This window comes from Varanus komodoensis, unplaced genomic scaffold (genome assembly GCF_004798865.1).
Source record: "Varanus komodoensis strain SLA01 unplaced genomic scaffold, ASM479886v1 scaffold20_3, whole genome shotgun sequence".
In the NCBI taxonomy this organism is placed as follows: Eukaryota; Metazoa; Chordata; class Lepidosauria; order Squamata; family Varanidae; genus Varanus; species Varanus komodoensis.
In genome coordinates, this window is record NW_025335588.1 from 955,951 (window position 1) to 973,117 (window position 17,167).

At 50.1% G+C, this 17,167-nt stretch overlaps 1 protein-coding gene across 2 annotated transcripts; it reads right to left on the bottom strand.

The window, feature by feature from the left end:
- Positions 1 to 276: 276 nt before the first annotated feature.
- On the bottom strand, positions 277 to 16,896 carry YWHAE (tyrosine 3-monooxygenase/tryptophan 5-monooxygenase activation protein epsilon). Of its 2 annotated transcripts, none has more exons than XM_044430526.1 (6): positions 16,723 to 16,896; positions 13,180 to 13,379; positions 9,818 to 9,924; positions 7,293 to 7,499; positions 6,654 to 6,790; positions 277 to 2,850 (listed from the first exon to the last, which is right to left on the bottom strand). In XM_044430526.1, exons 1-6 carry the CDS (start codon positions 16,784 to 16,786, stop codon positions 2,798 to 2,800), a joined length of 768 nt encoding a protein of 255 aa, XP_044286461.1. In that variant the 5' UTR covers positions 16,787 to 16,896; the 3' UTR covers positions 277 to 2,797. The 2 variants fall into 2 exon arrangements, with proteins under 2 accessions (XP_044286461.1, XP_044286460.1); XM_044430525.1 differs by lacking the exon at positions 16,723 to 16,896 and adding an exon at positions 13,489 to 13,784.
- Positions 16,897 to 17,167: the final 271 nt, after the last annotated feature.

Sequence of the window (17,167 nt, forward strand, 5' to 3'; positions counted from 1 at the left end):
GCAAACCAGTGCACACTCTGTTAGGAGTTTAAAAACTTCATCAGGAGGGGGGTGCCAAAACTCTCCAGCCATTTCCATCAGAATCAGGTGGCAGGAAAGATGCCCAAGAGACGGCCAGTAAAAAGAATGGTCGGGCCAGGTCAAAAGGAGCTTGGGAAATGGGAGGGAATTACAGCAATTTTGGGATGGGCAGTGAGAAAAACTCAACATCTCTAAGCGATCTGGGTGAAGCATCCCATGAAACTGATAGTTTAAGTAGGAAAAAGGGGTAATTCATCAGCTCAATTTCTGTTTATTAAAAATGCATCCCCCCAACAAACATCTGTACAAGCATGAGATTACCTGTTCTACTATGGGACAACATTCGTTAGCACAAGGGAGCAAGAGGAAAAGGCCAAGGATTTCCTTTCCCAAGTGGACACTCTCACAATGGGCTCCTTCTGTTAAAGACTCGTGGAAAATTCCAACACGCAGAAAACGCGCAAGAAAGGGAAAAGGCATGGATGCTACTTTCTGGAGGGCTCGGTTCTATGTACAAGCTGGGCAAGCGCTAGTGGTAGCAGTCACCCCATCTGGACTCCCTCTTAGGCAGTGGCAATGTACAGTGAGATTCAAGCGGGAGCAGAAGGCAGCTTCTGGGCGAGACCCGCCAGCTCTGCTTCTGGCCTAAGCGTGTGCCCAATTCCCTGCCCCCCATCACAGGACTGTGCTCCCCGTCCCTGTCCAACAAAGGGCCACTGGGTTCTGGGCAGGCACTGCTGCTCACCCGCCATCGCCGCTCCTACCTGTCGAGTGCTGCAGTGATGGGGGCTCATGCTCTCGCTGCTGGAGCGATGCCCCTCACTTGGAGAAAAGCTGCAGACTTCGGTGCTGGCATGCGGGCAGCTCTCTCGAGCACTGCTGGGGGAAAAAAATGCCCTTGCCCTCCTTGGCCCCATCTCCACTCTGCACATGCTCAGAGTTACAGATGCCACCCTATCTGTAAACAACCTACACACAGAGCTTAGAAAACGGCCAGTTTGAGAGCAGCAGGCGGCCTCAGAAGGAAGCGCTGCTACAGCCCCAGTCGCCCTGCAACGCTTGCCATAAACATTCAGGTGCTCAAGCTAAGCACACCCCTTCTCTGCCAGTCCGATTCACACACTCAAATCTCCTATTTGTAGCTCCAGATACGAACAGCGGCAAAAACAAGTCCTAGCAATTCCTTCATCTAGTTCACCCCAAGCAGCTCAGGAAGAACACACTCCCTGCCCTCTCCTCCTGTAAGGAAAGCACACAGACGCCAGGCTGGACTCGGGCGGGGGCGGGGCGGAGGCCTGCCCAGTAACACTGGGCTACCACTGCAGCATTTCCCACTTTTCATCGAGTTCAGCAGAGAGCAGTCTGAAGTGCAGAATCTTTACACAGTATTTTATTTATCCAAGAGACTTGCTGCTCAATCCAAAGGGAAAGCCCAGAAGAAGCCAAAAGTCAGGGAGACAGTTCAGACCAGAGGTATGATGTAAGGTGTTAGCAGGAAAGGAAGTTGAAGAAGAAATCTGGAGGGGGGGTGTAAGATTATCCCACAGACCTTTCAGTGTTTTGTCAGGAACTGGACAAAAGGACCAAAACATGACTTAAGAGCAGAGAGGAACTCTGAAAACGATAAAGGGCACGGGCCGCTCCAGCTCAACCTGACCCACTAATGCGAGTGTTCGTGTCTCTGCTTAACTGGCAGGAAGCATTTCCTCGTTGCCATTACTAAGCAAACAGAACCGCTCAGCTTGGCTTGGTGCCCACATCTGTGCCCAGACTACAGCCATCAATTTGGATCCACAGATTTGGCTTTGGGACATCTAATTAATTGGCAGCTGACAGCACTCAGTGAAATCAGACTTTTTCCTGCTACTTGTTCTGCCAGCACCTCTTACTCAAGTTACCAGGGTAAAGTAGCAGTAGTATGTGGCATCATTTTAATTTAGGGTTGTTTTATTTAAGTTTAATGTTAATTCCATGCTGTGTTTCAGTAAGAACAATACAGATCCTGTATCTGTGGCTCCAGTCAGATATCCAGTAGTACAAATTAGCTTCAAGTTACACATACTGAACAAAAGAGGTTGAGCTAGCGAAGAGGGGTGGGAAAGGGAGAGAAAAATATTGAACACACATGCAGGCTTCTCAACGCCACCTTCAATGCTGACCTGCTTGGAGGGAAAGTAAAGAGAAGGCAAGAATGAGCAGCCACGGATTGTTGAACCGTTAACCAGCACCATCTGTTGCAGTAACATCTGATCACTCAGCAGTTTTGGATTTCTTTTTCTTTTACAGCAAACCCATTACAGAAACTGTTCCAATGAAACCTGTAACTTCAAACTGAACGCCCAATTTTAAACACTGGTATAAAAGTGTTAAACAATTATAAAAAATGAAAAATGCCTCCACATGCACCCTACAGTGCAAAAAGCCTCCCCTAGAATTCTAATGGCTTCCAGGTGTCACCTCCAACACTGACAGAAGACAACACGGTAATGCAGGAAAAACCTCTATGCAGCCAGTCCGGTTAGTGTCTTAAGGAAACTGAAAGCTGGCACCAGTAAAATCCACGACATTCACTCTTGCCTTTTAAAGAACGTTTCAACTGTGTAAAAAAAAACAAAAACAAAAACAAAAAAAAAAAAAAAAACCCAACAGGGTAGGAACCTAAATTCTGGGGCTCATCACAAACGTCAGATAAGATGGCTCCCAGGGACACAGAGGAGCTTATGGGAGGGACTGGGGCAGAAAGGGCGGAAATGGGGTCTCTTTTGGCCTTGATGTCTCACTGGTTCTCGTCTTCCACATCCTGCAGCGCTTCTTTACTCTGTTCTTCACCTGGGAAGGAAAACCAACAAAGTTAGGCCGCTGTGAACACCAGGCATCTCCCACGGGCCATGGCCCGCCACAGCATGGGATGCCTGTGGCACGTGGCTATCGAAGTCAAGACCGCTCACAAGGAAGCTGTTTCTAAGGGGCATCAGCCCTGGGCAAGGCTTCAACAGAGGCCCACAGACATGGTTCCCAAATAACCTCACCTGCACAGCAAAAACACACAACTTCCGCATGGCAAAAAAAGGGGAAAAAAGGCAGTGCCTTTTCTAAGGGGAACCTCAGCAGCAGCAACACACGGTTAGTGCATTCTAGAAACCTGCTCCATAGAACGCGAAGACCATTTTAACCGTGACTTTAAAAACTAGTACAAACAACCTTGGACAAAAGGGCCGTTCGGACACTCTTGTCCCATGCATCTCCTTACTTGGAGCTACCTGCTCAGACTGAGGCATGCAACCAAGCACCTGGCAATTGCCGTATCACACTCTGTTGCTGACACATTGCGCCTGGCCGTGCGCAGACAGGCAAGGCTCCCTAAGCCCGAAGAACACACGCCTCACTTCGCTGGGTTCCAGCTGAAGGGGTGCGGCAGTCGGATCGTCTGGCTGAGGAGCCTGACAGGCACAATGTCTAGTGCCCCTTCTGGCACGTTGAGGCAGCCCTTGCACTGACTACAAGGGAAGTGCCCTCAGACCAGACCTCTTTATTGGGGCCACGGGAGGATAAGCACAGGGACAACTAGGAGACCAGACTATCCTGTTTTTGACGACAAGATGCACAGCGAGATCTAGAATGCTGGCTGAAGGGCAAGCGCCCCCGAGTGCCCACCTAGGCCGACTGGATCCCCGTTATGCCATAGAGGAAGTAGGGGGAGAAGAAAGCTGTTGCACAGTCCTGGAACTGAGTCAGAGATGCAAGCGGGAAGCAAGCGTGATTAGTGACAGGGAAGGAAGCAGGTATTCCCCAAGTCATCAGGAAGACTTACAAAGTAGAGTTTTAGAAAATGAACAGGTGGAGTTCCCTTTAAGAATCTACACAACAGAAAAGGGAAGGAAAAACAGGAGTTACAAAGAGGTCACAAATGAGCTTGAACAGGGCTACAGAAAGCATGAGGGTCGGTATGTTTCAGGATGAGAAAACAGAAGGCCAGGCGAGTGCAAGGGGCATCCTTTCGGACACACCGCCAGAGAAAACACCTCCTTTATGGCCCTGCCTGACCACACATGAGGTGAAGCACATCCCACCTCCACCTGGAGATGGAAGAAGCAACTTGTTTTTCTTCGTTGTTGTTTTACAAGTGTTACAGTGACAAGTCACAAACAAAAGCATTTTTCCACTCCATCCTCATACAATGAAATAAAGGAAATGAGGAGAGAGAAGGAACAGGGTGAGCAAATTGCCCAGCACTTGCTCATCCACCAGTTATTCCTTCTAAGAGAAGACCTGAGCAGAGATGCCGTAAGGAACGGAGGCAGACAAAAGGACCAGGAACGTGAGTCCGGCCCCTTTAACCCGCTTCGTGCTGGCCAGCTGTCCTGCTCATGGCGCGTGTGGCCAGGTGGATGCAAGGAAGGGGAAGAACGGCTCTGTGCAGCACCACCCGTGTCACCTTAGGAAGCAGCCGGGCGAAACTGGAGCTGCAGTTTGTGCGAGGCTGTTTTCCCCTGGTGTTCGCAGCACTGGCTGGAGAGGTGCTGGTCACATCAGAACTGTAACAGAGCAACACTGCGGTCTGACTCCGGCCCCGCTCCATGGGCCTTCCGGAAAGCACAGGGCCAGGGAAAAGCCCTCTGCCTGACCTCTGCACACCTTCGCTGTGCCTATCTGGGCGACAGAAATAACGACTGGCGGCTAAGCCTGGACTCACTGTCAGGCCGAGCACACAGGAGAAGCACTTGCTCCACAGGCACCACGACCTGGGGGACGCCAAAGTGTGCCTCCGAAGGGCGGCTTCCCAGGGCTCGTGGCATTTCATGTCTTCCAGCTACCTGGACTGAGTTCTTCATGTATTATAAATGTGTATGACTTATTACCATCTAACGGAAAAGTACTATGCTACCAACTACTCTTCTTTGCTTTTGAAAAGTTCTGGACCCTTAGGGATCACCGTCAAGTGTGTACAAGGCTTGCACGCTTTGCTTCAGAGCAGTAATCGTGCACATCCACCATGCAGAGAGCCGGGTGGAAGAGTTGTAGCAGACAATTCAGCAGTGCAAAAGGTGTGATGACTACAGAAAGGCTTTCCAAACAAGGTAACACATAATGTAGTAAGAGTGCTTGCTCAGGAAAAACATGACTTTCAAAGCTACCCATTACTTTAAAATCACTATCTCCTCTTCGAGATTAAAGTATGCCTTAAAACAGTAGTTGAGAGTTCACCCGCTCTGCTGCTCAGACCTGACTCCTCCTCTTGCAAGACTCTGTGTGCCTGAATCAAGCTGGCGGTGCCAGGAGACAAGCAGGAGCCAGGCCACGTCTGACTCCCCAAAAAGAGCAGGAGCGAGGCCGAGTGCAGCTGAAGGAGGCTCTCCGAGGAGTCTGATCCCACTGCTGTGCACGACACCACACTAAACCCATTTCCCAGCAGGCATGCTCTTGTGCTCGTCCCCAGTTCCTCTGCCAGCGAACTCATTCGCCCGTTCTCTGCATCGCCACTCATGGATGCCCCTCCCCATTCTTCCTTTCAACTGATTTCCCAAGAAGGTATCCGCTCCCCGCCACATCACTCTGGTGTCCTGGGGGGGAGGTGTTTGCTTGTTTTTAAAAGGGCAAGATGCATGCCCAGGCGCAAACTGGGGCCTGCAAGCACCACAGTGCCTGTTTGTGCACTGCGCACCTCCCTGCTGCTCCGCAGGATCGTGGGGACCGTTCCCTTTCCTCACCGGCCAGGCTTTCCAAGTGGATCGGTGCCTTGCCTCCCTCCTTCAGGGGCTGCAGAAGCCAGGACAGCAGAGCTGGCCGATCAACAAAGGAACCTACAGCTTTGTTGAACAAAGGCTTCTTCACAGGACATCTGCGAACAGCAGGAAGACGTCCTTCAGTGTTAGGACAGCCAAGGGGCAGGAAGACCTGCTTCCAAGACTTCCACTTCCCACTCCTGGGAGGCCCCTTGACATCTGAACCGGACCCGTAAGAAGCCCCCGAGCGCACCCCCCACACAGCCACGCGACCCGTTCTGCAAGAATTGGCCCTCCTCCTCACAGCAAAGCAGGGAGTGACCTGGTTCATACAGCAAAGCAACAATTCATGGGGCGTTTAACCTACGATTTGTGACGATGCAAAATGTGTTCATCCTGCTTCAACCTTTTGTAAAGAGCTTTGACTGGGAACACAAACAGCTGGTTGTTTAGGGGCTAAACAACCCAGCAGTTAACCCATTTTTATATGCATGTGTGAATTAGAAGGAAAATGACAAAAACTGCTTGAGGTAGGGAAAAAAAGATCTACACAAACAGGGAGTCAGACTGTGGAAAACTACAGCTGAGAGCAGATCAAGACACAGAACGTTCATCAATCTGTTTAAAGAAAGGAAAATGCAGAATGGGAGCATAGAGGCAGTTTACCTGGCAGCATGGAGGTAGGTTCTCATTGGAAGAATACTTGCATAGCCCCCTCCTCTCCCCCCAGCGCCCCTCCACCCACTCACTGTGCAGCTATGGTCAGGTTTGGGGCCGACAGTCTTGAACCACATTAGGGGGGAGTCAAGAAAAAAGGGTGCCCTTGGGAAGCAACGCGTGGCATCGCGTTTCCCCTTCTTCACTGAACTGTCGAGAGGAAGGAGAGCACATCGCCACCGGGCTACTCACCATCCCCCTGCATGTCTGAAGTCCATAGTGTCAGGTTATCGCGTAACAACTGCATGATAAGTGTAGAATCCTTATAGCTTTCTTCACTCAGTGTGTCCAGTTCTGCAATAGCATCATCAAAAGCTGCTTTTGCCAACCTGCAACAAAGTGCACAGCACATCAGGGCCCCAGGGCTGGCGAACAGAGAACCCGGCCACACCGCTGCTCCCCGCTTCTGATATAGGCCAGGATCTGCCATCATTCCCACTTGAGTCGAGGCCTGCTTAGGCTACGGATTGCTGCTTCATAAGCTTCTCTGCAGAACGGTTTCGGATGGACAGAAATACGTTGCTAACACATGATCGTGACTTCGGAGGCCACTTTCCAACACTTAACAGTGAGTGATGATGGCAGGGGTCAGGGCTGCTCTGGCAGCAACTTCCTGGCAGCTGCCATGCCCACGCCCCTCCTCTCTAGCACCTCCTTTTTGTGCAACTGCAAAAGCACTGGAAGAACCACAGCAACTTCACTATCTGGGTGAGGTATAACTGAACAACAGACGGGCCATTTACAAGGCCTAACTTGTACACACACAACAGGGAAGGTGGGAAGCCTGAATCACCCAGCAAGTAAACACTACAAGCAAGCAATAGGGCTCACCTGCAGGCACGGTCAGGAGAATTAAGAATTTCATAATAGAAAACAGAGAAGTTGAGGGCAAGTCCTAGGCGGATAGGATGTGTTGGTGGAAGTTCTGTCATTGCAATATCACTAGCAGCTTTGTAAGCCACCAGGCTGTTCTCAGCAGCTTCCTTTCTGTCATTTCCCGTGGCAAACTCGGCAAGATACCTGTGGTAGTCCCCTTTCCTGTGGGGGGAGAATAAAAAGAAAGAAAACACCACTTATATTGGTGGATAAACGTTTTTTAAAATAAAAGGCAGATTTTACTGTAGATTGACTTTTCTTTGAAAAGTTCTCAATACTTAAGGTATTTTGTTGTCAATATAAGAAAAGTATTTTGGCTCTTCGGAAACTAACCTGGCTGGAAATGTAAACACATTCTGTTTAAAAGTATTTTACTATCCAATAACTGTAATACATTGAATATATCTATAGCATATAGAGCAGTTGCATTCACAATAAGTCTGAATTCTAAGGAATTCTGGCTTACCGCAGACAAGTTGCCTGTACTTTGGCACCCACTCAGCTCCTACTGCTAGTGCAAGCAGCCAACCTGCTGTTTAACAGGCCATCCATGCCTGAGATTCCACCTTGTTTCCCCCTTCATAAGCCAGGATTTGCACACATCCTGGCTTACAAAAACAGCAAAAAGCTGGATCTTGGATTCAGACAACACACAAGTAAGCCGCCTTTCCTAGTGTCAGCAGCAGGCATGAAGCATGCAAGTCGTGGCTTGTTATTCCATGCTACTGTGATAATTAAGTTAAAGCTTTTCTAAGTAAGTGAAAGACCAACGTAGTCTTTCGGAAAGTCAGTTTTTTTCTCTGTTCCACAAAAGCACCTTAGACCACCTCAGAAGTGCTGCAGACTTTGTTTCAACCTATCATCACAGACATTTTGTTTTAGTTTGCCACTTCTGCTTTTCCAAGGGCCAGGAAGCAGAGCATGAAAATATCAAAACCAAACCATCCGGCATGCACTTCCTGTATTCCCTGCACAGGCAACCTTACAAGCTGGTCAGAAGACTACTTGGGAATGTTGTAAAGATCTTCCCTAGGTAAAACTGCAAGGCGAGAACAATATATGCCAGGCAACATATACAAAGCCTGATATAATGCTTATTCAGTTGTATATTAACATGGCTTCACGGTCAGATTTGTTTTCTTAAGAAGTTCCGAGCTGACTGTTTTTCTTACTCATTTAATTCAACTCACCTTATTACTCTGACCTTGCTATGTTATCTAATGCAAAACATATAAAACAGAACTAAGCACATCACTGCAATTTCAAAAAAAGCCAGGCAAAATTTCTTCATGTGAAAATTGGCACAAGCATTTGGGATAGTCAAGCAACAGGCATGAGGGGCTTCTTTCATGCTCCCCAACCCCGCCCCCAGTCACTCCTGGCAGCAAGCACAAGCAGGGCGAGGCAGATGGAGCAGGCAAGGCGAAGGACTAGAACGGGGAGCCAATCCTGTGGTCCACACTGTCCAAGACCTGCCCCTGGAAGAATCCCCAATCTCATCTCATTTGCCTGTCTTGGGTAGGATGGCCCCTCTTGCCCATGCAGGCAAGTCCTCTTTTCCCTCATCACCTCTGCTACTTCCCACCTCAGGTTATTTCCTCGGTCATGCTAGGAGGGAGCACAGCACTTCACGCATGGGGAAAAAATATGAAAGCACGTGGACATGCGCATGGGGGAGGGGTGCTGCCAGGAAGCAAACATAATCCAGCCCATGGCAGGCATGCAGGGCAGGGGGCAATACTCCCCAACCAAAATGGTTCTGCAGCTTTGGACAGAAAGCAGAGGCAGTAATACATTCTACCACCTTTTCCATATTCCTGGCGGAAAGAAGCAGAACTCTTGTCAGAAAAATCAGCTAAATGCTTCTGTAGAAAGCTTTAACCTTTTAGCTGCTCTTTATTACCTCAAAATGGTTTCTAATATTTACACCTTCCCCATCCTGATGCCCTGGAACTATTTTGGACTATAACCTCTGTCTGAACAGTAGGCTCATGGGAGCCGAAGTCCAAAACATCTGCAGGATGCCAGCCTGTGGAAGGCTGACCTGCACAAGGACTTGAATAAGATAATCCCAATGTCTGTGCAGTTCAAAGCTACAGAAATATTACTTCTTAGAACAAAGGCCCATTGAATTCAGTAGACATACTCCCACTGAGCAGCTAAAGCACTGCGGCCCAAAGGATGCAGAAACCATTTAAAAGGGGGTGGCTGCTTGCAGTGCATAGACTAAATCCCACAGTTAATTCGCATTTTCTTCTTTCTCTGTTTCTGAAGAAAGCTGAATTTGGAAAAGAGACTGTTATGAATCTCAAATAACAGTAATTAAAACCTTTAAAGAATATGCTTTTAGTTCCTTGAATGGTCTCTGTTTTTGGAAATTTGACATCTCCGGGAAAGAATTCACTTCCTGTGGGCACACCCATTCAACAGACAAGCATCCTACCAAAGGTCCCGCCCTGGATCCCCAGTGCATCACCTACATTTTATAATAGAAAACCTTGGATTCGCCAGTGTTGGCTGCCGGAATGAGGTGCTTGTCCAGTACATCCAGAATATCACAACAGATTAGCTTCAATTCAGTCTCAACCTTAGGAGGAAAAAAATACAACATGACGAACAGATTCAGGACAGCTGCTGTCAGTGAGTATGTCTAACACTGAGGCGTCTTTAAACTCCCAACCCAGAACAGCCTGGTATGCCAGAGAGAAGGATGCCACTGGCCTGCAGACACCCACCTCGTCTTCTCACAACTCCAGAGTGGAGAACTGGGAGTAGCTGGGACCCATTCGACTCCTGAGCATAAAGGTCATCAGGTGCCCTTCTGAGCTCAGCATGTGAGTCTGTGGTGAGTTCCTCCAGCCAATAGGGGCAGCCCAAGCCCTTTGGCAGGAAGCAAACAGTCTGACCATCGATCAACTTTCCGTGTCCATTGTAAACTGTGGAACAATTGAATCTACTCCCTAGTTTTCCCACACTGGCCACAGATGAGGTACATCACCTTGGGTGTCTGGCCAGGAATTGTTTTTTCTAAACTAAAACCTGTTTTCAGCTTTTATTGCAGTGTTGGCACTTTGCGATAAATAAGTGGGTTTTGGGTTGCAGTTTGGACACTTGGTCACTAAAAGGTTCCCCATCACTGGGTTAAGGTTAGAAAAATGAGGGGTCCTGGCATAATTCTGATGGTTGGAATGTGTTTAGAATGGGCAGGAATGGTGAGCTGTGCAGAAAAAGCTACTCAAGGAAGGCTTTTTCAGAATCGCCCCATTTTCAGTGGCACTATAGCCCTATGTTAGGATTAGAAAAACCATCTGTCCTGGCATGATTCTGATGGTTGGAATGTGTTTAGAATGGGCAGAAATGATGAGCATCGCAGAAAAAGCTATTCAAGGAAGGCTTCTTCATTATCCTCCTCCTTTCCATGGAATTTCAACCCTATGTTAGGGTTAGGGGTGTGCACCAGGGTAGGGTTAGGGTTAGGAAAACGAGGGGTCCTGGCATGATTCCGATGGTTAGAATGTGTTTAGAATGGGCAGAAATGATGAGCTGCGAAGAAAAAGCTACTCAAGGAAGGGCTTTTTCAAAATCGCCCCATTTTCAGTGGAACTTTACCCCTATGTTGGGGTTAGGGGTGTGCACCAGGGTAGGGTTAGGGTTAGGAAAACGAGGGGTCCTGGCATGATTCTGATGGTTGGAATGTGTTTAGAATGGGCAGAAATGGTGAGCTGCGCAGAAAAAGCTACTCAAGGAAGGGCTTTTTCAAAATCGCCCCGTTTTCAGTGGAACTTTACCCCTATGTTGGGGTTAGGGGTGTGCAACCGGGTAGGGTTAGGGCAGTGGCAGCGAACCTACGGCATGCGTTCCACAGCGGGCACGCAGAGCCCCCTCTGACGGCACACGAGCCAAGTCGCCTCAGCATCGCCCCAGCAGCTGAGCATCCGGTAACAGTGCACACAGAGCCATGAGCATGCTCAGAAAAGAGCAGCGGCACCAGGTGATGATGTCACGACCTGCAACTCGTCCAAGCTTTCACATGGCTGGTCAGTGTGCTGCCATGGGTGCATATTTTTTGCTTGAACTGGCTGTGATCTGTTTTTTCTAAACTAAAACCTCACTTTTCAGATTTAATTGTAGCGTTGACACTTTGCGAGAAATAAGTGGGTGTTGGGTTGCAGTTTGGGCACTCGGTCACTAAAAGGTTTGCCATCACTGGGTTAGACCATTTGAACTTTGCACAAACAGAGTACCAAAGTAAGCTGCAATAAGCGTCAGAAAATAATCCACGACTCACATGACAGGAGATTTACCTGGAACAGGAATATTCACAAAGGCCACTTCACCACAAAGAGAAACAACATGGACTCAGGTGATCTGGGTTCTAGTCCCCACCTGCCATAAAGCCAAATATCACAGACTCTCAGCCCAACCTACTGCAAAGGCTGCTGTTGTGGGGATAAAATCTGGGAGCAGGAGGGGAGAATTATGTGACTTGCTCTGAGTTTTCTCAAAGAAAAAAGGTGGAATATAGATCAAATAAATAAATGTGAAAGCTACTGCCGACATACCCTGCTTGTCCAATGGGTTTCTTGGGAGCACCTCTAGAGCAGATGGACCTACTCTGGCCAGGCCTCAGAAATTCCTCTGTGGCAAACACTTTCAAGATGTCCTCCAGGGCCACAAACAGAAACTGGGTTAAGCATATTTGCTCCAGAGGCTAGGATGTGGCCCATTCTATGCACCATGAGCAGGCGCAGCCCTCACTGTACTGTTGTAGAGTTCCCCAGCTTAGTCCTCAAAAGGGGTTTCCCTACATTTTGGAACTTTTACAAACCTTGGGCTTCTCTCCACCCTACGGATTAACTCCCCTCTCTGCGTAGATGTGGCCACTTCGGCTACAGAAGGATCCACACCTGGAGAATGGATTGTTTTAAACTGCAGAACAGGACTGCCCATGACCTCCAGGGGCCCAAAGTTTGTTTCTTTATACTCTGTGTAATTATTACATTTTATTAATTTTATTGTAATTTTATACATAACTGGCTTTCTTGTGTTTTTAGTATTTTATTGCAAGCTGCCTAGACAATCCTTTTGGGTTAGGGTAGTGTACAGATCTATAAACAAGTGAGATTATAACCCCACCCTTTTTCCTCCTCTTCATTTTACCCTCACAACCAGCTGGGAGGTAAGTTAAAGCTGAGAGTTAGGAACTAGTCTGAAGCTCCCAGTAGGTTTCATGGCGAAATGATGATTAAGATCTGAACCTCTTGTGCTCTGGTCCAGTGTTCTCTTACTACACCAATTCTTGGGAGATGAGCAAGAAATACAAACTTGAGATTCAACCACTGGCAGTAAAGACAGGTGTGAACAATTCTGGTGCTCTGAGTTCATCCCATCTGCAGACTGACACTCGCTGCAGGCAGAAAGCACAAATAAACCAGGTCTGCCCAAAGACAACTGTCCATATCCAGGAAGAGCTTAAGGGCCTTCAACTAAACAAGGAAAACTTGGGCATGGGCAGAGTATTTCTGCAAGGGACTATGCAGATGGATGGCAGAAGCAAGGAAGATCCCCAAAGTCAACAGCCAACCTGATCTGGGGAATATTCTCCTTCCACAAACACTCAAAAGCAAAACTTAACCTTTGGATCACCAAAACACGCAACAGCTCTGCAGCTAAGTATGTATGTTCTACTCACACTCACACATTAACTCCAGGAAATGCCCTCTGGCCTGGCAAACACCATAAAAAAACCTTCCAGTAATACCTGTTTGTATTGGGGGGTATAGAGGGCTCAACAGATCACCGGGGGGGGGGGGGGGGGGGACTTCCTTTCTGTGGGACTCACCATTTGCCGATACTCCCGGATCATCTTCAATTTGTCTTCTCCACCTTTATTTTCCTCCTTCTGTTCAATGCTACTGATTATTCTCCAGGAAGCTCTCCTGGCACCAATCACATTCTTGTATGCAACTGACAGCAGGTTCCTTTCTTCAACTGTCAGCTCCACGTCCATTCCAGCCACTTTTTTCATTGACTCAACCATTTCTAAGGAGAGAACACATGTGTCTGCATTATCCGAATGCAGCTGCTCACCTTTGCTTTTCAAGTTCATCAACGTGAAACCAGCACCGCTAACCCAAGTCCAGGGCCTCACCTTCAGCTGGGAGTCTCTTTAAATGCCACTCTGGCCAACGTGGACACAGTGGGCAGGCACAGAGCGGGCAGACCTCACACAACACAATACTGGCTACACACATCTGTGAATCATCAGCTCCAATGGATGCATTTTGATATTGCATGCATGAGGCCACAGCCCACACTTTCAAGTGTCTGAGAGAGTGCACAGACGGTGTAGGCCTGCAAGAACAGCAGGCATGCTGAGGGAAAGACCGCTGGGCCGGCAATGCCTCACATCAAGCCATTCCTGCAGCCCCGCCTCCAAACCAGGAGAAACGAAAACAGGAACAGAGACTTGCCTCACTGTACAATAGAAGGCCCTGCAGTGAAGCAAGGAGGACAACACAGGGGCACCAGGGAACTGGCCCATCCCAAATAGGATATAGGATGCTCAGAAAACCAGGCCTGCCATTTGGGGGTACTCCTGGATTCCCTCCCAGACCTGGACTGCTCAAGTTTCAGAAGTGTTCCTGCTCAGCTGAGGCTGTTCCTTGAAGTATGCAGATCTGGTCACACTGGATAACTGCAATACACTCTTTGAAGACTATTTGGAAAGATCAGGTGGTTCTGAATACTGCAGCCAAGCTGCTGACGATAGCCAGTTGCAGCAATCACGGGAGAGCCCGGTTACAAGTACCTATGTGCTTCTAGGCATGATTCAGAGCGATGGCCATGGCCAATAAAGTCCTACACAGCTTAGAGCAGGTTGCCTGAAGCACTGCCTTCGCCCTTCTAAGGGATGTGCCAGAGAGCTTCTTCCCTCACCTGCCATGTGATGTGTATTTGGTGGGAACTTAGGAAAAGGCCTTCTTGGTGGCTGTGCCCAGAATAGGAATGCCCTACCAAGGAAGGTATGACTGGCCTCTTGATTTATGTCCTTCTGCCAGCATGCCAAAAAAGGTCTGCATATACATTTGGATCACGCAAGTGATTTCTCTCTTCTATATGTTTTAATTATAACTAACCGCTATTGTTACAAGCTGCTAGACCTTTAGCTGTTCAATGCTACTATTAGCTGCACTGAGCATACTTTATAGAAAGCAAAGATGTAAATGCAGTAAATTAACCATTTTCTTTCACAGCCCATCCCCCACTTTTTGCCACTAGCATTATCCAGGACATGCAAAATTGTCTTGGGCAGCTATCTCATCTCTCCCAGCGTCTTCACTTGCGATCTGATCTACTAGATAAAAAGGCATTCCAGGCTATGCCAAGTCAGATGTTTGTTTGAGAATAGTGCTGAAAATATACATGGCAGAATTCTTTCTGCTTCCAAAAGTAAAGTTTTAAAATACAGGCATAGGAGGAGGACGGGGTCTTGATCTTAGAAAAGGTAAGAGAATAAATGCCAGAAAAGGGAGGGAATCACAAGGTGCACAGAAGACCATGAGCCAATATGTCTTCTAACACTCCCCCCCACCACCCAAAGGATGCAAGGGACTTGCACTATGTTTTCAGAGTAGAAAACACATTTTAATGCCACACAGGCCTTCTGTGTACCTTGGAGATCTCCCCTTTCATTCTTGGGCAGCTTAGTGATTGCAATTGATTGCCTGGACCTGTCAGCCAGGAAGGGATTGTCCCTGACCCCAGTGCGCGGTCCTGAAGCTGCAAGGGAAGAGATGCCTTGCAGATGCAGCTTTTGCCTCAGCATACAAAGCAACCACAGACCTCCACCCAGCATCAGAACTATAAAATGATCCTCTGAGCAGCTTGCAGGCTGTGATTTCTCAGGCTCACTCACCAAAAGGAAGAGGAGCCACAGGAAGTGAGAAGGCAAGGTATCTGTGGTGCCCATCAACCTCTCCCAGGTCTAAGAGGTCTGTCTAGACGCCCTCTCTTCTCACTTCACACGTGATCAGGCCATTGCCCTGCTGCTTGGAGCAACAAGAGACTGTATTCTGTCATGAACAGTACCACTGAACTGCAAGCTGTCCCTTCCAAAAGAAAGCAGGAATTTGCTCACGAACACCTCCAAACTCAAAAGCATTCACCTTCTGCTGCAACCGTAGGGGCTTGGCCAACCAAACCTTGTCACCACCCCAGAGACACAGTCTTTCTGGACTGTGAAAGTAACTCAGGAGGTAAGACGTATTTGCTATTACACAAGCACACATGGCTCCTCCATCATGTTCCAAACAGTGTCCACTTCTGACACATGGTGATTCTGAGAAAGACAAAGAGTCCACCTCACAGATCCAGCCAGGACTAGGAACAGCCTCCTCTCCCTCTCTGGGAGACAAGGGGGTGCTTTCTGTCCTAGGCAGATCCACCCTTGTGCATCACACTCCTGCACAGACTAGAAACACTCATGTTATATTCCGTTGAGGGCACACCAGTGGCATACAGTTCACACTGTGCGTATGTGTGCAAGTGGCAGTGCAGAGGAGAGCGAAAAGGCATCCCTGTCCACGGACCATCGTGACAGTTCATTCTCACCCGAGGAAGCCAGGCCTCCCACCTCCCTCTGCCTTGCTATCTAGTGGGAGTGTGTGTATGGGGCGGGGAGGACTCACTAACAACTCCCCAGAAAGGAACAAAAGGAGGTGGGAGGGCGAACTTGCAAGGCAGGGCTCCAGTGCACGCGTGCTCTCGCCCAAACGAACGGGCCCTCCCCGAAGCCGGCCGGGGGAGCCTTGGGCCACTGCGGGCGCGATCCTCGGAGGATTTCCGCAGGCGGGCTGCGACCGAAGAGCGCGACGCGGGGAGGGCGGCAAACCGCCCCCCCCCCCCGGACGGCCGGGCAGCAGGAGGGAGGCTGCGGGGCGAGGTCCCCCAGCCGCGCGGCGCCACGCCCCTCCGCGTCCCCGGGCCCGGGCGCCGCCCAGGCCGAGCCCGAGGCGGCAACCAAGCAGCTTTTGTCCTGCCTTGCCTTGCCTTGCCTTGCCCTGCCCAGCCCGCCCCGCTGCGGCTGCTCCGGGCTCCCTGCCCGCGCCCGCCCTCTTTCCCGGCCGCTCCGGCCTCCCGAGGGAGCGCGCGGCCGCCATTTTGTGTGCGCCCCCGTCCCCCCGCCCGGCTACTCGCGCTCCCGCCGCCGCCTCCCCCTCCCCGCTCCGGCGGCCATTTTGTGCGGGGTTCCCTCACGCTGCCGCCGCCGCCGCCCGCAGCCTCCTCCCCACACCTTCCCGGCTCCCTCCCTCCCCACCCGCCTCTCTCGGCCGGCCTCCCGGCCGGCCTCCTCCAGCCCGCCCGCGGCCGCCCCCCACCGCACCATCGTAGCGCTCGGCCTGTTCGGCCAACTTGGCCTGGTAGACGAGATCCTCCCGATCGTCCATGTCCGTGGGGCGAGGGCGGCGGGGGCTTCGTGGGGCGGATGGAGACCGATGGTCCGGCGGGGGGGCTCAGCCACGATCAGCGCTCGCTGCTCTCCGGGCAAAGATGGCGGCGGCGGCGCCTCCTCCTCCCGCTACATCCGGGCACTGGCAGTGCGCGTGCGCATGCGCACCGACCTCGGGCCCCCCCCCCATGGCAACGGCGGCTCCGTGGCAACCGCCGCACGGCTGGCAGAGCCGCTTGGCAGACTTCCTTCCAGCTCCTGCGGCGGCAGCGAGTACGCGGCACGCGCGGCCCCAGTCGCTGGATTCAAGAGCAGTGCATGGCAGGCCAGAGCTAGGGACCGGGCCGCCCCAAAACGAGCGAGCTAGAAGCGTGTCTCT

Bases quoted from the DNA above. Each gene is read 5' to 3' on its own strand.
- YWHAE (XM_044430525.1), bottom strand. From the start codon at position 13,633: ATGCAATATCAAAATGCATCCATTGGAGCTGATGATTCACAGATGTGT. The intron at 7,500-9,817 runs GTAGGTGATGCA...CTCCCCCCACAG, and splicing joins AAGGTTTTCTATTATAAAAT to GAAAGGGGACTACCACAGGT. The intron at 6,791-7,292 runs GTGAGCCCTATT...ACTTTGTTGCAG, and splicing joins TCTCCTGACCGTGCCTGCAG to GTTGGCAAAAGCAGCTTTTG.